This window comes from Molossus molossus, unplaced genomic scaffold (assembly GCF_014108415.1).
Source record: "Molossus molossus isolate mMolMol1 unplaced genomic scaffold, mMolMol1.p scaffold_m16_p_1, whole genome shotgun sequence".
NCBI classification, from domain to species: domain Eukaryota; kingdom Metazoa; phylum Chordata; class Mammalia; order Chiroptera; family Molossidae; genus Molossus; species Molossus molossus.
Genome location: NW_023425344.1, coordinates 13,488,508 through 13,508,703, shown reverse-complemented (window position 1 = coordinate 13,508,703; position 20,196 = coordinate 13,488,508). Strand labels below are relative to the sequence as shown.

At 43.5% G+C, this 20,196-nt stretch overlaps 1 protein-coding gene across 4 annotated transcripts in view; it reads right to left on the bottom strand.

Moving 5' to 3' along the window:
- Positions 1-2,284: 2,284 nt before the first annotated feature.
- The window catches only part of SLIT2 (slit guidance ligand 2), a 354,005-nt gene continuing 336,093 nt past the window's right edge, over positions 2,285-20,196 (bottom strand). For 2 of the 4 annotated variants that reach the window (XM_036273426.1, XM_036273434.1), the window contains 4 exons: positions 10,357-10,511; positions 4,801-5,092; positions 4,381-4,592; positions 2,285-3,329 (listed from right to left, as the gene is read on the bottom strand). In XM_036273426.1, coding sequence (XP_036129319.1) covers positions 3,088-3,329; positions 4,381-4,592; positions 4,801-5,092; positions 10,357-10,511 — 901 coding nt within the window. In that variant the 3' untranslated portion in view covers positions 2,285-3,087. The remainder of the gene's footprint in view (positions 3,330-4,380; positions 4,593-4,800; positions 5,093-10,356; positions 10,512-20,196) is intronic. The other 2 variants (XM_036273409.1, XM_036273418.1) reach the window with 1 other exon arrangement.

Sequence of the window (20,196 nt, the reverse complement as noted above, 5' to 3'; positions counted from 1 at the left end):
TAAACATGTTGCCCTGGTTGGTTTGGCGGATCAGTTAGAGCATGGCCCACAGACCAAAGAGTCACGGGTTCGATTCCAGTCAAGGGCACATACCTCAGTTGCTGTTTGATTCCAGGCCCGCTTTGGGGTCGTGAGGGAGGCAACCAATCGATGTGTCTTTCTCACATGGATGTCTCTCGCTCTCTCTCCCTCCCTTTCTCTTGATCTGAAGATAAATGGAAAAATATCCTGGGCTGAGGATTTAATTTTTTTAAAAAAGTAAATAAAATAAAACATGTTAATGACGTTTAATCACTCTATTTTTTCAAATTACAAATATACATTATTCCGTGTTGTGGCTTTGATTCTAAAATGTGCAAAATGTTTTTTAAACGGATTGGAATCTGTTGGAAATGCTCTAGAATAGTTAGTTTCCTTCCTAATTTTATGATCCAGACTTTAAAAGTAAGGAGGCTTTCATCACATGAATAATTGCTCTTAATTTGTCTCATTTGCTGGGAATTACCTGACTCTGGGATTTTCTCAGTGGAGAACACACAGCCATCATGAGGCAAATGATCCCTGAGAAACTTGCTAACTCAGCCCGAATCTCAGGCAAACGTGGTTCTATTGTGTGCCTTTATGAACAGGAAGGAAGAAAGAATCCAGTCCGGAAAATACTAAGACTTCACTTGTTTGTCCTTTAAAAACAAAAACAAAAGAAACGCCTCTCGTCTAGATCAACATGCTGCACAGACGTGGGAATTCGGCTCCTCTGTGTTGAGCATTTACGTCCGTGTAAAACAGGGAGTTGCGGCAACCCCTTCCTAGGTCTGTAGTGGGAGATGAATGAGGTAGTTCATATAAAGCCCTTGGCACAGTGCCTGGCATATAACACACAGTGGCTATTAGGGTAACCCAAACCTATAAACACAGATCTAAACATGTCATCATCGCGACTGTTTCTCTGCTTAATGAATGATCCACAACTCTTAGAAAAAAAGAAGCAACCGAGGGAAAGAAAAAAAAATGTTTTACAGGGACTACATAGTATTTATATTACTAAAATGTAGACATTTTAAACAAGAGTGAATGAATGATTAGACATTTGCATCAGTGAGAGACAGAGAGTGTGTGTGCGCGCACAGGATTTTCTTACAGGAAAAGGAAGAAATCTTAGCATGGTGGGTGAGTATGAATATTCCAGCCAGTCAATGTTGTTTCCCTGCTCCGGACAGTCCCTTGGTGCTCCTTCCTGAGAGTACCTGGGAAGAAAGGGAGTCCTTGCCTTTCATGGTTTTCCATCTGGTTCTAATTGAGGGAAAAAGAACACAATAAACAATACCATTTGAGGTTTAGTTAGATTTTGCCTTATACTTTTTGGGGAAGAATGAATGTAATATGCACTTATTCCCCCTAACACAGGATGTGTTCCAACGACCCCTCTCTTCCGTGTGGTCATCCCCAAGTCCCCAGGTGTGACACCATGCTGACAGTACACCAGCTTCTCACAACGCAAAGTATAGGTTCTCTTTGTTCTTTCTGCATCGCTATGATTAAGGAACTCTTCAGGAGGGAACTCTAAATATTGTGCAATTTCTAAGAAATTCACCAAGCTGTGAATGCAGTAAATATCTGTTTAATTTACAAACATCAGTAGTGTAACTGATATTAGTCCGGAGAAAGACAGAGCACATCGAATTATACATGTACATCTAATTTTCTTCATAAAAAGAGCTTTTGGAAAGAAACATCTGTGTCTTTACAGGGTACCCTGGGATTTTAGGAGGGAAGAGCACAGTCCGCTATAAATCATTCTCGATTCTACATTGTGATTTAGCAGCAAACATGTTAACATGGGAGCATCAGGGTAATAAAGGAGCTTTATTGGTTGGGGGGAAAAGTCACAGTTCTTGTCATTACAGCCTTTTCTCTCACCACCCCACCCTCCAAAAGGGCCAAAAACGTCAAGGAAATAATTAATTTGTCAAAGATCTACTTTATAGTGTCGACTGCTACACACCACTTCTGTTCTGTGAGGAGAGGCTGCAGAGGGGCCACCTTCTGTACAAGGACCGTCTCACAAATAGACTTGACAATGCTTTGCGGTGTCCTGAGTGAGGCCAGTAGATCAGTGACACCAGTGGTCAGATGTCCAAGTAAACAAACAGACCAACACATATTTATCCCAAGATAACGCCCTATGTTAGTACTATTGCCAAACAAACAAACAAACAAACACATCCTGATTTTTAAGTTTGAAAAATGTACAAAAATATCAGGACAATTATAAATTAATATATATTAAAGCATCGAGAAACAGCAAAAAAGATGGCCTAAAATGTTAAGTACAATGTACTTTGATACAATAAATATTTCTCATTGAAACTGAATACTGTATAGGGCTGCTTAGAACTCATAGAAACAAAAATTCATATTATTACTAATTTATCAATAATCTATTGGTTCTTTATCATCTCCTTTATCGTTTATATTACAAAAAAATTAATACTGGAAAACGGTAGATAAACACTTTCGTGTGCTTCTTCAGCTAACATGCCGATGTTTAAAAAGGAGATACAATTTTAGCACTCCCATTCTCTCTCATGAATGGAACCCAGGTCTTCAGGAGACTCTGTATTTTGCACAAAATATTTCTCATCCGTCTGCTCTGTCCGGAGTCCTGAGTTCCATTCCTCCGCCTTGCATCCTCACTCACACACATGTGCTTGGTTTGTCCCCGGGGGCGCGGACGAGGGCGCATGGTTTCCGCGCGGGCCAAGTCCACCGGCGGGCAGTGGCCCCGCTCCCTTGTGTCTGTGCTTCTGCTTGTCCTCAGCAGGTCACCGGGCCAAACCCAGCCACCGAGGTGCCCACCGTTGTCGTTGTCCTCATGCCTCGGGGTTATCCCCTTCACACGTCGGGGAAGCTGTGGTTCACCATTTCCATTTCTTTTCCAAATGCAGAAAAAAAAGTCTTTATTCTCATAATAAAAATAAGTCCGTTCTGTATTTTACAATATATTTCAAATATTTCCACTATGAAGCCTTCACGAGTCCAACATGGTCAAGGAGGAGGCACCTGCCACAGACAGCGGCCGGGAGGCGGTTAGGAGGCGCACCTGGCGCAGCCACACTTGACCACCTTCTCCACCTCGTCCACAAAGGAGGACCCGTCCGTGCATTCGAAGGAGTATTTCCGCCGCTTGCTCCTCACCGGGCCGCAGCACTGCCCCCCGGCGCACCCGCCTCGGCACTCCAGCCGGGACACCTTCTTGGTCGTCTGGCAGGCGGCGTAGCCCTGCTGCTTCTGGTAATAGTCTCTGATGCGCTCCCCTTGGCACGACACTTCTAGGGAAGAACACAGCACAGGCACTTTAAGGGCGGCCGCTGAGAGTCACGCAGAGGGAGCCAGACTCTGCACCTGGATTCAGGAGGGGGCGCTCCTGCTCCCTGTCCCTAACCGCCACTGTCGGTGTGATGCTTATGTGGCACGTTATCGACTGGGGGACGGACTGCTGGTTTTTTTTGGCGGGGGGGGGGGGGGGGGCGAAGCTTCATTTTGGCCTTTATTTTCAGCAGAGTGAATACTATAAATGTGAACTATAAATACTATGGCCATTGGACTGACAAGAAAATTGGATTCCTAAATCTTTTCCCTTTATGGCAGAAAGACACATCTTCTGTTTTTACACTCCCAACAGCTGGTTCTGTTTACCGCAGGGAGGAGTTTCAGAGAGCAAGCGATTTAATTTATTAGACCTGGGGTTTAATATCATTCAATCTGTTACTTAATACAAGTAACATTCCACTAAACTTCATAAATTACCCTGGCAGGAACTAGTTCAAAAAGAGCCATATGCTAAAAGCTTCCCTGGGCACGTTCCTCGGTCTCGTCCCTGATACACTCGCAATCCCGGCCAGCTGGAGGCCAGGGCGCCGGGTCGCACGGACTCGGGAGGGGGGAAGGTGGGCCAGCTCCTCAGCCTGGTTCCCAGCCCCTCACCTGCACCATGAGCCTAAGGTCAGAGGTGATTTTATCCTCAAACCAGAGCCGAATGATTACTCCCCCTTCTCTGTGCCAGAAGGCGAATTAATAACATATTTGGGTGAGAACACCAGGTAAAGGTCAGAAAGGAGTGTGGCTAAGTGGGCTTCTAGGTGAGGCAGAAGGGGTATTTTCACAGCAAGTCAGCTTGTGCGCAGACACCTGGGGTGGCACAATCTCCAGCGGAGGGTTAGTCCAGCCCCCATGCTGCCTCCATGACCTGGGAAAGAAATCAGCGGCGGAACAGCAACCACAGGTCTTGCCAAGGCCTGACATTCCTCCTCACTCCTCTCTCTCCCCAAACACGAGGCCGCCCTTGCTTTCCTAAGTCGGGGTGCCCAGGTGGCTGCTTACCTCGGTCACAGCTGTCCCCAGTGTATCCACTGCTGCATTCGCAGTAGGGCTGCCCCAGCCCTGACAGCCTGCATTTCCCGTGCTTACACTTGATGGCCTGGCAGGGGCTGAACAGGTCCTCCTCTTCGTCACAGAGGACGCCCCCATGGCCCTCCAGGCACTTGCAGCTGTAGGAGAACGCGTTGATGGGCAGGCAGGTGCCGTGCACACATCTGCGGAGAGGAGTGCAGGAATGGAAAGGCATTAGCAGGAGGATAAGGATGGAGGGAGGGGGTGGAAGAAACATGAAGGAGACAGTTTAAGGGGCAGGCTTCCTTTCCCTCCCTCCCTCCTCCCCTCTCTCCCTCCCTCTCTTCTTTTCTTAGGGTTTGCTTTGAGGGTTGCACTATGTGTGTTTACTAACAAGGTGCTCAAACTTACTTATTTCCAAGACAGGGGTCATTGGTCCTCTGGTCACAGAGGGGCCCCATCCATCCTTCCTCACACTCGCAGGTGAAGCCCGACTGGCTGCTGGCCTGGCACGTGCCATGGGCACATACCTTCTTGTGGCATGGCTCACAGCCGGGCAGAATGCCAGTCTGCATGGGCACCTTGCGGAAGTCCTGCAGCTCGCTGTTGATGTAGAGGTTTCGGATGCAGCCGTGGAAGCTGGTGCCGTTGTGCCCGGGCGCCTGGCGCAGGGCCGCAGCCACGTTGTTCTTCCCGGGCATGCCTGCGGAGGGGTCAGAGGTCAGGCTCTTTGGGACTCCTCAGCCCTTTCCCCCTGGAGGCTCTTAGCTCTTCCAGCAGCGTGGCAGTCTGTGCGACACTTCTATTGGAGAAACTGATGTCGTGAGCATCAGTTCTGTGGGTCTCACCCGGGATGCCCTTTGGAATCCCATGAGATCTTTGCGGAAATACTGACGCTTGGGACCTCAGCCCAGACGTCCTTGATTCGATTTTCTGGGCAGGGTTGGGGAGGGAGAAGAGATGTGTGTTTTTCCACTTTTGTTTTTTAGAAGACGCTCTGGGAAATGTTAGGGTGCAACTAGATAAACAGCTTAGTTCACTGACGGTCAATCTTGAATTTTCAATATTTGTTTCAAACCAAATCTGACATGGAGGCATAGATATATACAACCTAAAAGCAGAGCTACTGGACCTAAAGGAAGGATTGGGAAGGGGTGGGTATTGCTCCCTCCTCTCTCCAACCCCCCCCCCCCACCCTGGACACAATCCCCTGAAAGCCTAGAGTTCTACAAAGCAAGGTTAGTAATCTGACCAATCCTGCCTCTTTTTTTTTTTTTAATCCTCACCTCAGGACATGTTTATTGATTTTAGAGAGAAAAGGAGGGAGAGAGAGAGAGAGAAAGATCAATGTGAGAAGGAAACATTGATCACTTGCCCCCCCTTAAGTGCCCGGACCAGGGAGCAAATCTGCACCCTAGGTATGTACCCTGAATGGGTGCTGAACCCAGGGCCTTTAGGTGTACAGGACAACACTCCAGCCGACTGAGCCACGCAGCCAGGCCAACCCTGCCTCTTCAAGATGAAGGGCCCAGGGCCCAGAGAGCTTGTGGGTCTACTCAGTGTCACCCAACAGCACTGACTTCGAGTCAGGCAGATGACAGGAACCTCTGCCATCTCTAGTCACAGTCCATTCAGATTCAGAGGGTGAGAGCTGGAGTCACAGTGACAGTATGCCCTGGACCTGCCAAATTCTAAGCCGGCAACGAGTCCAGGTCACCACTGACAAATTCCCAAGCACGGTCGTGGGTGTCGTGCCTGAGACACTCACCATGCTCCCTTCAGAGCAGCACCTCATTCACATCATCGTTTCTCTTGCTAATTGAGAGTGAAACCATCATATTCCAAGAAATCGGAAATACAAAAGAAATTGCTCCAAAAACAGAATTAGCAGTCTTTGTGTATATTCATTCCACTAGTGACAGTCCTCTAGTAACCCACATTTGGCAAAACTGAGGAATCTTTCCATGGCCTAAGCCAGACCCTGAAATAGCTCCTGGATGAGATTCTACAGAAGGCAGCTGTCCAGGTCGGGGTGGGAGAAGGGAGGACAAAGGAGACTTGCAGAGCAGCTGACTCCCCCCTGGTGTTCATGTCCTCGTTGTGCCTGGACTCGAAGCTTCTGGCTGGAAGGTCAAGGCGGAGAAAGACCGAGCTCTCACTTTCTAGGTCATTCGGTGGTTACAAAGGCCAGAACCTCAGCACGCTCTGGGCCCTGCCTTGCGGCATCATCTTTCCCTTTCAAAGGAGCCTGTTTGCAGGTACCCAAGGCAGACAGCTAGGTGCACACCACCACAAGGCTAGTGGGCAAAGTCTTTACTGCTTGCTCTGTGTGCACTTGGACTGGTCGTTTCCCTTCTCTAGAGCGTGGTTTTCTCATCTACAACATGAGTGGGTGGACTTAAACAGTTCTTCGCAACCTGGCCATATGGAAGACACCAGAAGCCCCCGATTGGAAGCCGGCTCCCCCGACCCCCTTCTGTCCCCTCCCTGAGATTCTGACTCAGCAGGAATCTAAGTGTTAACATGCAACTCAAGTGATTCTCAGGCAGGTGGTCCACGGTCACACTTGGGTGGTCGCTGAATTATGTGTCTTGGCTTTGAAGTCATTAGTTCGGGCTTCTAGTCTATGTCCACCTGGCCTAGGAGAGTGGGTTGCTTTGCAGAGCAGGGTCGGAAGGATGACGTGCCATTGCCGGGAGAGGGCTGGTGACAGGGAACTCCTCGCTTTGGGATAATTCCTTCTAACTCAGTCGTATCCACCCATCATAAATGTGTGCACCACATGTTTATGGTGCTTCCCTCAGAGGTTATAAAAGAGTATGTTTCCAAACTATTTTTAATAGCTCATTTTGATGGGGTTATAACACGGCATGTGTACATGTCAAGGTTAAAGACAGACTGGATGTTCCGCAGCAGGGACAAACAGTTAGGGAATGTGTTCCTCTTCTCCCCAAAGCTAATGAACTGCGAAAGGTTCAGCTTCGATCACAGTCATTTGTAAACGAAAACGCTGACCATCTACTTTCCACAGGGCATCATGCAGTCAAGAATACTCCGAGTCAACCTTTCCACGATCTGTCACGTTTCTGACCAGGTGACTAGTTCTTAACTGATAAACAGAAGTAGATCCATGGTTCTTCTTTCTTTTAGCTTTCCTTCCAGGCCATGGGTAGCTGCAGTTCAATCAATCTATCAGCCAACAGATAGCTTAGTAGATGGTTTTTAGCCTTAACAAGCTGTACATGTTTTAAAATGACAGTAAAGGGATCAAGTGTCAAAGCTGAAGTCCTCAGTCCAATGGCCCGTTGGGAGATTGTGACACAGGGAGGGGGCCTTTATATGCACACTGCCACCATATTCTAATCCCATCAGGAGACGCCACACCTTCTGATTGGATTATCGTGAAGAGGGCCATAGAGTGGATCGTTTTGTGTTTAGCAAGGCCTATGTCATGGGACAATGACAACCCGAGGGGAAGGTAAAGCTGCTTCCCTCTTTAGCTAGAGATACTTCTGCGGAGGCCTGAGGCACAGGGTCATCACTGAGGAGAGTCCCTGTTTTCAAACTTGGAGAAAGAGGACAGTTGTTGACCTCGCTGTCCTGGCTCACTCCTTTGGCTGGAGTCTCAGGGCTGCGGTTTCCGACCGCCTTGCGCTTCTGGAATCTGCATCTCCCCCGCTCTCTCCGTTGGAAGGGATGTGTCCACTCCGTCCCTGCCAGCGAGGCGGGGACAGAAGTGGTGTCCCTCAGGCCTGGATGCACAGCGGCACTGATGGACACCCAGGCCCCTACCCTCAAAAGGATGACTACTTCTAGCAATGTCAAACTTCTTTTTCCTTTTTAAAAAAACATTCTGACCCAAGCTCTCCCATTCTGTAATTCCACTCCCCAGCCCCTGCCCACACCAGCATATTCTACAGGGGTTTCAAAACATCTGATGAAATCAAGTGAAAAGCAAATCCAGAAATAAACAAAAAGCCACAGACTCAGACTGCGTCCCTTTCTGCTCTGTGTTCATACATGAGGGGCAGTGCAGGTGGCTTTGTGGTCAGGCAGACTTGGACTTGAGTGAGCTATCTGTCACTTCATAGCTCTGTGAACCTGGACAAGTGTTACGAAGTCCCCGAGACTGTCTCTTCGGGACTGTATACAAACAAACCAACCAAAAATGGTACCTGCTTCCTAAAGTCTCTGAAGAGTACGACTGTAAACAAAACATTGTTCTGGGCACACAGCATGTGCTTTGTAAATACAGTTTCTCTCCCATCTCAGGTACAGCTGTCTGGCTTTACCCATCCCAAAGCAATACTTCGTCACTGTAGTACAGGCTGAACGGAGGGATTGTCTTTTAATGAATCTCATAGCTGTGATTCCCATGAAACAGCTGGATCCGTCAACTTGCTGCCCAGACTGAACATGTCATACATTTGATTACCTGAAAATGTGCCTGCCTTCCCCACTCCCCTGGGCACAGAAAAGATTTCTAATTTTTTTTTAAAACTCCGTATCCTTCAAGCATCTATTAACTCAGTTCTCAGCATCTGGTAGATGCTCAATAAATATTTACAGAATAGAACCAAAGACTTTCAACTGTTTCTAAAAAATGAAAACTCCATCAAAGTACTAAGATATTCTATTGCAAAAATGATTAAAAATAAAAGTGCTCTGGACATCAGGACAACCCCAAAGAATGCTGTCAGGAAGGCTTTGAGGGGCTGAGAAAATTGTGTAGCAGCCAAAGGTTACGGTTTTGAAGGGAGTGACATGAACTTCATAAAATTACCTGTCATGGTGAAGAAATCAGTTACATTGACCTGTTGAAAAGCTGTAGCTTATCTATCTGTAAAATATGTTAATTTTATCAGTCCATTCACCTCACTCAATTCAATGAGATTTCATTTAGTTCAACATCGCATGCTTTTTGCTGTTTTGCATGAATTTGAAATGCTATGTCTTCGGTTTATACTGGCTCCTCCGGACAGAGGCGAGAATAGAAACCTCTCTTATGCGGGGCCTCTCCGCTGGGCTCCTTCAGAATTTCACTCATACTCTTTCCTTGCCTTTTTATTCATCTGACTTCTTGTTTAAAAATAAAGTCCTCACCTGGCAGGTGTGGCTCAATGGTTGAGCGTCGACCCATGCACCAAGAGGTCACCGGTTCAATTCCCGGTCAGGGCGCATGCCCAGGTTGTGGGCCAGATCCCCAGTGGGGGGCATGCAGGAGGCGGCCAGTCAATGTTCTCTCTCATCGATGTTTCTATCTCTCCCTTCCTCTCTTTTTCAAATCAATAAAGAAGAAAATAATAATAAAGTCCAGAGACTTTATCATTCTAAGTCTGAATCTACCTTTCTAATCCTCTCTCTTGTTCACCCATAATAAGGTCGCAGCTAAACGAAAATACTTTCTGTTACCGCAATACAATTTGTACGTTGAGCTCATCTGTTCGTCCATGCATTCTTTCAATTTCACTAGTAATTATTCTGTCATCTACATGAGTTAGCAACTGGTGGCCCAGACAGCCAGCATGGTAACATTTCACTGAAGCTGGTAGTGTTCAGCTCCCCAGGGAGCTGGGGTTGAGGTCATGCATTCCACAGTGTGTATCCAACCTGTTTCGTCATTTTTTTTCACTAAGTTGACCTCTCTCACTGCTTCCTTTTTCCAAAGACCAGATCAAATAACAAGGTGAAATACTATGATGTGTAAATCACCTAGCATGTGATAGACACAAAGAAATATTAACGTTCTTCTCTACCCCAATGACACATTTCGTGAAAACCACAGCTGGGGTTACAAATGGTCCCTTAACAGCTACATGGCTCTTCCTGTTCTATCCTTGCTGTCCATCTTCCAGGGATTGATCACGATTGGTCAATGACCATGGCTCCAGGCACCAACAGCTTCAGAATCAGTCTTTGATGAGAATCAAAGGGTTTGGGGACCCACTGGATTTGGCAGATGCTTACCTCCTACGTAGAGTGGGGAGTCAAAATTCAGAGTGGACTGCTTTGACAGGTTGGTGATGATTTTGGGGCTCCCTCCGTCCACAGAGAGGGAGAGACTCTGATCCAGGGCAAGTAGTTCCACAATGTGGAAGTTTCCATCATTGATCGTCTCCACACTACAAACAAACAAACAAAAACCAAACTTACATGATGCTTCCATGTTCTTTATATTAAAGAAAAGACATTATAGTACAAATTCCAATAAGCAGTTCTTGGGAAACCATACTCCTATCTAACATTAATAAAGATAAAAACCATTAGCAGATTTAAAAATAAAAGATATTTTTGCCTAGCTGGTGTGGCTCAGTGGTTGAGCGTCGACCCATGCACCAAGAGGTCGCCAGTTCAATTCCCGGTCAGGGCACATGCCCAGGTTGTGGGCCCGATCCCCAGTCGGGGGGCATGCAGGAGGCGGCCCATCCATGTTCTCTTTCATTGATGTTTCTATCTCTCTCTACCTTTCTCCTCTCTCTCTAAATCAATAAAGAAAAAAATAAGATATTTTCAAGGTGATACAATTTCTATCCCTAGGAACAGATATAAGCTTGTTCTGTCATTGGGTGAAGTGGAAATGAGCACATTTTATCATTATCCAGCCACTTTCTCTTAAATATAGAGAAATAAAAAAATATACTTGCTGCACTTGCTTTTAAATGCCATAAGTTTCATTCACAAGACCAGGAACCCACACCTGTGTCCAACATCGTCTACGGATGTTGATGTGAGGAGACACTGGGCTTCGCTCCTTCACTGCAGCACGTAAGACATTAGGCAGAAACTTACACATGATAAGGAAGAACCAATGCGGTAAGATCACTGCACTTTTGAAAATTTGTCAATTGGTAATATACTTTTACGTTCTTTGCATTTTTTCAGAGGACCACCTATGACAAGATCTGCCACTGGGAAGGAGTCTTCGTTCAGTGGGAGGAGGGAGTAACATTAAGCGCGACAGTCCCGTCTAGGAGTCCCGGGCTGACAGCGATTCTTCCTCTTCTCTTCTATAACTCTGTAGGGCCAGGTCCAACAATTACTCTAAAATTTTTGATTTTTGAGGGGGCTTATGAAAATTTCTAAAGTGGATAAAAACAAGAAGATGGAAAAACAGAGGTAAATGAAAGAGGAGGGCTGAGGTAAGATGAAGTGGGGCGCGGCCAGGGCGCAGGCGCCACGTGGCTGGCCTGTGGCTGTCCATCCCACAGAGCTGCGCCAGCCAAGGTCAGAACAGGACCAACGAAGAAAACAGGCTCAAGACCCCGTGTGCAGCAGGAAGACGCGCACTTTCCCCGACAGACACAGACTGGGGCCTCATGCAAAATGGGTCCCAAAGTAAATAGCCAATATTAAGGAGCTAATATAATAGTATTTTGACTGGAAACATTTTTTTGTTAAAAGGCTCAAAAATGGAAATATTAGAGCATATGTTAGAGAGGTTGTGACTACTTAATATTCTCTGCAGAGGTGTTTCCTTAAATCTCCAGGAGCTGATATTTAAATTTGCAAACAGGTCAAGCCTGGAAAATAACAGAAGAATGTATTGACATTTCTGTGTGGTTCCCACCACAGAAGTCTAATACTCTTTTTTGTTTGTTTGTTTGCCTACATATAGTAGAATGATTTCATGATTTGACAACAATACAAAGCATTCTGCAGAACTGTGAGAACACCTGCAGTTCTCTGCTTTAAGTGGTTAAAGAAGTCACGAGTGCAGGAATCTTTGATAAGCTCTCTCAAGTATCATCTTTAAAAAAAATGTCAGATATGTCAATCAATATTTTTGCCGTCCACACACTGAATTATCCGATTAAAATCAACAGAAGAAAAGTGTTAGACAACGAAATCATTTTCTAGATAAAGTTGCAACTGTGAGTGACCTTAAATATGACTGTTTTCTAAGGGGATATGCTGAGCAGTAATACCAACTAGTAGTTAAGCATACAGATTTTGATGTCAGATGAACCTGGATCTAAATCCAGTCTTGGATTTATTTTATATATATATATATATATATATATTTATTTATTTTAGTGTTTTATTTATTTTTTAATTAATGATTTATTTTCGTTACAGATGTTTCTTCTTTTTCCCCCACTGATTCCCTCTCCCCCTCCCTAAATTTATTATATTTTTGACTTGAGATAAGTTACTTAATTGCTAATAAATTTCAGTTTTCCCTTCAGTAAATGTTAATAAATATTTATCCCTCTTATGGTTAATTTGAGGTCTACAGAAATGAATTTTTTTTCTTTTTTAATTTTTTTTTCTTTACTGATTTTAGAGAAAGGGAGCGAGAGGGAGAGAGATAGAAATATTGGTTAGAGAGAACATCAGTTGGCCACCTCCTGCATGTCCCTCACTGGGGATTGGGCGCACAACCTGGGCATGTGCCCTGACCAAGAATCAAACCGGCTACCTCTTGGTGCACGGGTTGACGCTCAACCACTGAGCCACACCAGCCGGACTAAATGTTTTTTAATGGAGAGCAAAGCATCCAGCATATGGAAAGTACAAGTTAAATGTTAGATATTGGTATCAGTATCACATCACCACCACAGTCATCATATAAATAATGCCATACTGTTTCAGAATTTTCTTCAGAAAGAAATGAATCCAGGCTTATTTTTAGTAATAATTGTAAAGTAATATTAAAGGCTGGCAAAAACATAATAGCTTCTTTGGGGGGCTTGTCTTGTTCAAGTTAATAAAAGTTTTAAGTGAAACATTAAGAAAAAGTTATACACAGAGAAGGTACTGGCTACTAGCTTTTCCCTTTGTGATCAACTCTCAAAATGGTTTTCTATCAATGTTCTATGAACACTGAGATTAAGTCAGAAATATTAAAAATGTCCTCCCTCCCCCCACTTTTTTTCTTTACAATTGTAAAAAGAAAACCCATCTGTACTGGGGAATGGTTTCTGGGTCACACTGGTTTCAGACAATCAATTCAGGCATGTCATCATCGACGGTATGCTACTTAAAGCAGTAGCCATGTATTACTTATTTCTTTACTCTTTCATGTATCCAGTAGAGTGTCTGGTATATAGTAGATGTTTAGTAAATACAAGTTATGTAAATGAAATATAAGGGAAATGTATAAGGGAGATATATAATTTTTTTTTTTTAAGTAATACTACCTGGATTATAGTTACAGATCATCAAGAGACTTCAAGCATTCTTCAGGCAGGACATCTAAAAATGCATTTTATTTAAAATATTTGAGTTTTCAGTGCCCATATCCTTAAGGGCAATGCGAGAAAAATCTTTCTCAGCTTGTCTTCGGTCGCATTAGGTTTGTGACAATGAATTAGTGACTTCAGGTAGTTTTCCTCTGCTTTATCTTCCTCATCAGGAAAATATGAACAATAAGAAAGAAAAATATAGCCCATATTATGAGCCAGGCTCTGTTCTAAGAACTTTTCATGTAGTTACTCATTTCAGACTCACAACAACTCTAAGATTTGGGTACGTAGGGTACTCCAGGGGGCACAGACAGTGGCCAAACAGATTTGCAGTCAGGTTGCCTGGTTCTAAAGTACATGCTTTTCATTATTATGCACCATTTTTACAAAAAATATCCAAAAACCTAAAGAGTACCCAGTACTATACAGTCAACCTGTGTTCTCACCACTAACACGCCTTTAACAGATGATTTCTGTGCCAAGTTGACTAGGAATAAAGTTCTATGGAAAATAACGTTATATGATGGTTGCACAACCCATACATTTACCAAAAGTCAAAGAACTGTGAAAAAGAAAGTAATGATCTTGACTTCCGGTCAAGATGGTGACATAGGTAACCGTGGTATCGTGTTCTCCCACAACCACGTCAAAGTTACAACTAAACTACAGAACAACCTTCATTCGAAACCACCTGAAATTAAGCTGAATGGAAGTCCTACAACTACGGAATTAAAGCAGCAGCCACATGGAGACTGGTAGGAGGGGCAGAAGCTGATGGGCTGGTCCCACATGCACGTGTGGCAGATAAAAATCAGGAGGACACCTCAACTGGGAAGGTCCTCTCTGAGGACTGAGGGGTCCCCATCCCACACCAGGTGCCCTGCTCAGGGTTCCAGTGCCAGGAAGAGAAGTCCCCATAACTTCTGGCTGGAAAAACCAGTGGGAACTGAGCCCCAGGCAGCTCTTCTTAAAGGGCTTGTGCCCGGACTTATTGGACTCATTCCCTCTAAGCTTGGAGGGGAGGCAGCTCGAGGGGCACCAGAGACATACAGGGAAGAACTGAGCTGTTTGGAGCGAGGGCTGGAGAGGAGGCTTTCTCTGGGACAGAGGTGCTGTCAGAGGCCTTTGTTTCTGTGGTGAGCCCTTCCCTGGAGCAGCAGACAGCTACCATATCTGGGACTCCAGCACCGGGCTCACACTGGTTGCCCTGCCCTGGTGATTCCCTGAGGCCCCGCCCCACCCAACTTTCAGGCCCACCCAAGCTGCTGCCACTTGCTTAACCATAGGATTGGCCTGTCTTGGATCCTGCTTCAGGATTTCCTAAATTCTTTCAAACAAGCAGCATCTGGTCTCAGCTAGCCCCATACCTGTCATTAAATAACACATAGAAATAAACACAGGGAGGCAGCCAAAATGAGGAGGCAAAGAAACAGGTCCCAAATGAAAGAACAGAAAAAATCTCCAGGAAAAGAACTAAGCGAAATGGAGAGAAGCAACCTAGCAGATGCTGAGTTCAAAATACTGCTTATAAGGATGCTCAATGAACTTAGTGAGAACCTCAGCAAACTTAGTGAGGGTCTCAAGAGCATAAAAAAGGACCACTCAGAAATGAAGGATGCAGTCAGAAATGAAGGAGAAACTAGCTGAAATAAAGAATAATTTACACAGATTCAACAGTAGAGTAGGTAAAGCCAAGAAGCAAACCATCGATTTGGAATATAAGGAAGCAAAAAACACTCAATCACAACAGCAAAAAGAAAATAGAATAAAAAAAAAATGAGGATAGTGTAAGGAGCCTCTGGGACAACTTCAAGTGTGCCAACATTCACATCTTGGGGGTGCCAGAAGGAGAAGAGCGAGAACAAGAAATCGAAAACCTATTTGAAACAATAATGGCAGAAAATTTCCCTAACTTGGTGGAGGAAACAGACATACAAGTCCAGGAAGCACAAAGAGTCCCAAATAAGATGAACCCCAAGAGGCCCACACCAAGACACATCATCATCAAAATGCAAAAGGTTCAAGACAAAGAGAGAATCTTAAACGTAGCAAGAGAAAGGCAGTTAGTTACCTACAAGGGAGTTCCCATAAGGCTGTCAGCTGATTTCTCAAAAGAAACTTTGCAGGCCAGAAGGGAGTGGCAAGAAATATTCAGAGTGATGAAAATCAAGAACCTACAACCAAGATTACTCTATCCTGCAAAGCTGTCATTTAGAATCGATGGCCATATAAAGAGTTCCCCAGACAAGAAAAAATTAAAGGAGTTCATTACCACCAAACCTTTATTATATGAAATGTTGAAGGGTCTTTTTGAAGAAAAATATAAAATATATGAACAAACAAAATGGCAATGAATACATATCTATCAACAATGGAATCTACAAACAAAATGAACAGGCAGAACAGAAACAGTCTCATAGATATAGAAAACATTTTGTTGGTTGCCAGATGGGAGTGGGGTTGTGAGAATGGATGAAAAAGGTGAAGGGATTAAGAAGAACAAATTGGTTGCTAGACTTACAAACCTCAAAGAGAAGGGGGATTGGGGAGTGGGAAGAAATAAACCAAAGAACTTATATGCATAACCAATGGACACACAACAGTGTGGGAAAAGGCAGGAGGGGGGCGGGAGTGGGGAGGAGGAGGTCAATGGGGTAAAATGAGAAACATCTATAATACATTCAACAATAAAGATAAAAAAAAAAAAAAGAAGAAGAAAGTAATGATCTTACAAAGAGAGTTTGAAGGTTATGAGACTGCATCTGAAGTATATAGACATGAAACCTGGATTTGGATTCAATTTTCCCAATTTTAAGTGAAATTCAGGCTGACTAGGTTTTTCTCCTCCCGAAAGCTTTAAGTGTCCATGCTGATCATTCCAGAACTTGGCAAGAGTCATCACTTAATTCCATTTCTATTTCCCTAGAATCAAGACTTCACTCTGGCCTTTTAACAGACAAGTGTTGTAAAATTGGTATTTTTGGATTCTTTGTTTTTTAAGGTGCTTTGTGTGGATGGGGCCTGGAGAGAATATGTGAGAGCTAAGAGTATTCTATTAATTAAGAAACTAATTAATTTATTTTTGTTACAGATGTTTCTTCCTTTTCCCCACTGACAAGAGCTAACAGTAGTCTAAATTGGTGTTTCACACTGTCTTTAAAGCAAGCGATACACTGGGGAATGACCAGGAGTGCCCTTTAAAAATAAAAGCAGTGACCAACCCAGCAGTAGTTACACAATAAAACTGAGGCATCATCAAATTTATCATCACCACTGCCACTACCTACCTACCCACTCCCCAGGCACGACGTGCTTCCGGGTTCTGAGAGGTACTGATAAAGTCTCCTTACTCCCCCCTAGGGAGCTGTATATTTGATGACTCACAGAAGTCACAAGTGAACCACTTAACATTGAGCCTTTCCACTGGGAACATAAACTGCATTTATTACCATTATTATGTAACTTGGCTTTGCTACACTCATCTATTACCTGAGATTTTATTTTCTCGAATTTCTAAATGGATGTCTGAAGACAAAGCAGTTACTCAGCTGTGTCTTGTGGTCTGTCTGCTACAGAGAAAGAGCTGGAGAACTCGGGGCTTGAGAGAAGAGAGGCCCGAACTTGTCTTGGATTTTCCTAATTTATACAGGACACAACACTGACCTTTATATTTCCATCTCGACCATAAATCTTAAGGACTTCATAACTATTTAATAAAGATAAACAGTTCATTTTGTTTATGCAAGTTCCAGTTTTTTGCCTTAAAAATTTAAAGTATCTTGTTGGCTTATTCTTTGCAATGGAATAGAATGAAAAAACAGACAAAATCAACTGGTCACCCCATTTGAAGATCACTAGGCTGAAGAGACTTCAACTGTGCAATGGGATAGTAATCAAAATTTTACCTGAATACTTCTTTAAATCAAAAGGAAGGGGAAGCAAAATGGGAATAAAGGTATTTATGTGCATGCATAGGAGTTTTCACAAGGATGTTTTACAAGATAATGAGTTTATCAAGTAAAATTATATCTCAATCAGTACTTTGGAAGCAAACTATCTAATTAAAATGCACCAAATTAGAAAGTGACTTCTGCGTACAGTAAGAGTCACGTGTAAGACAATAACATTTGCTCTTGGGTATTTATTCTTCAGTATCTGGATACTGGAGCATGGAGAATATCCACAAACCACCATCTTTACTAATTATGGTGAGACTGCTCTGTGCCTACTGCTATACTAGAGCTTTATACTTGTTACTTCCAATTCTCCCAAACACACGTGAAAAACAGATCTAATTCCAGTTGGTCAGATGAGAAAAATGTAAGCACAAGAGGTGAAGTAGCTCAAAGTCATAAAGCTGGTAAACAGTGGAGTCTTCCCACACGGCGCATCAAGAAGGGCTGAGTCTAATCTCAGAAATGAGAAGACAATGTCGAATCGGTTTCTTCAATGAGACACAGTCCTTTTATTATTGTTGTTGTTATTATTATTATTATTATTATTAATCTAAGCCTGCAAGTTGCACAACCCAGAGAGACTACGTAGTGAACCAAATGTAAGGGTCAGCAGGGGATATCCCCCTGATGGTACATACCCCCTAAATACTGAAACTGATCAATGCATTGTGCAGTCCTGGACTTTTATAAGACATTTCTCTGATTTCCTGGTTTTGAAATAGGAGTTGACCATATTTCCAAAGAATCTGTCTGGCTTGGAAAATGACCTTAATTTGAATCTAAGGAAAGAAGCATGCCATTTTTATTGATTTTTAAAATGTTTCTCACTATCTAGATGACAGTAAAGTAACTTTGAAAGGCAATCAATTATCAGCCTGCTTGAGAAAAAAAAATGAGTTATTCCATTTCTGTCTGAGGGACCACTCTGATGGTAGCTTTAAGTTTAGACTGTCATTCATTCATTCATTCATTCATTCATTCATTCATGGCACTAATGCCAAACCCCTTTTGATGCTATCCGCTAAACAGCATAAAAATAAGGCTATGTGTGATGTTCTACATTCATTCACTTGTTAGGCAGTTTATGTCATCTCTGCTGTGGCGGAATAGATCCCTTAAACAGCAGGGTGCTGGCCAGTGTTCAATGACTGGCTCTCTGCAACAAGGAAAAGAACCTGTTTTTTACTGATTTCTGTGGTGGAAATACTCCCAGCATAGCTGGTGTCAATGCCAACGTCCAGCATGATGTCAAGGAGCTTGGTCATGAGAAGAGACGCACACCCAGAGCTCTCAGAGCACAGCTCGAATATCTTCCTTCACAAAAGCGGTTCTGAAATTGTGGCCCCCAGACCAGAGCATCACCTGGGAACTTACCAAACCAAAAATCTGGGGGCACATCTGAGATCTGAATCAGAAACTAGAGCCCAGCAATCTGTATTTTTAAAAATATTTTTAAAATAATTTTTCTTTATTGACTTTAGAGAGAGAGGAAGGGAGAGGGAGAGAGATAGAAACATCGATGAGAGACAGCATTGATTTGCCACCTCCTGCATGCCCCTCACCTGGGCATGTGCCCTGACCAGGAATCGAACTGGTGACCTCTTGGTGCATGGGTCGACACTCAACCGCTGCGCCACACTGGCTGGGCAGCAGTCCCTATGTTAACACACCTGTCAGGCGATTCTGACGCACACTACTTGAAAACGATTTCTCCGTACCAATGCCTGCATGCCCGGCCTTGTTGGCAGTATGCATGTCTACAAGAAACCATGATCTTCTGACACCAGATGTAAGAAGTAAAACAAGGAAATGTGCATGCCACTTCAGTCCTCCTGGGAAAGGAATCATGGCAGTGTCTTAGGTTATCTTAAACACACTCCAAGTGATGCTAATGACTCCCTCTGGCTAGGACTCTATGAGATAATGGTTCTCATACAGATTCACCTGAGACAGTAACTGACATCTAAAATGAAACTTGACAGAAATATATAAATAAAATAAAATGAAACTGTTTAAAGCAATATATATATATATATATATATATATATATATATATATATATATATATATCTCCTACAGAAACAACTTGATGTGTGACTATGTTTCCCTAATTTGGTCAGATTTCATTTTCCTACAGTAAAATCCATCTCCATCAAGGACAAAAGAAACCACAAAGAAACCACGCAACTCAAAAGCACACCTGTTGTACAAACTCATTCCCGCGTGCCATGTTCCAACGGCACGTTACCTGATGCATCGGTTGGAAAAAAGTTTACCAGAGTCATCTTTTATAATATCAAGTTACACAACTGAACTGAACTTAAAGTGAACACATTCCTTATGGTAAGAATAAATAAAAATACCCCTCATTATTTATTTACTTATGTTTTTTTTTTAAAGAGTACCTTTCTATTGTCAGCTGAAGCAGGAACACATTAAGATTTGACGATGTAATTCAATGCCACAAAATATGCATTAAGCGACAGGGTTCTGGATGGGTTTTGTGCAATGGTGGAGAACGGGTACCTTTCAGCACAGTTCAGAGTCTAGGAAAGCCTGGTCAACGTGAGGGCATCTGGATAAATGCCAGAAAATTAGTAGGAGCAGAGTTAAGACTTGGGACAAATTTCAAGTTGAAGGTGAAGGAGAGAATGAGATTAAGAGTA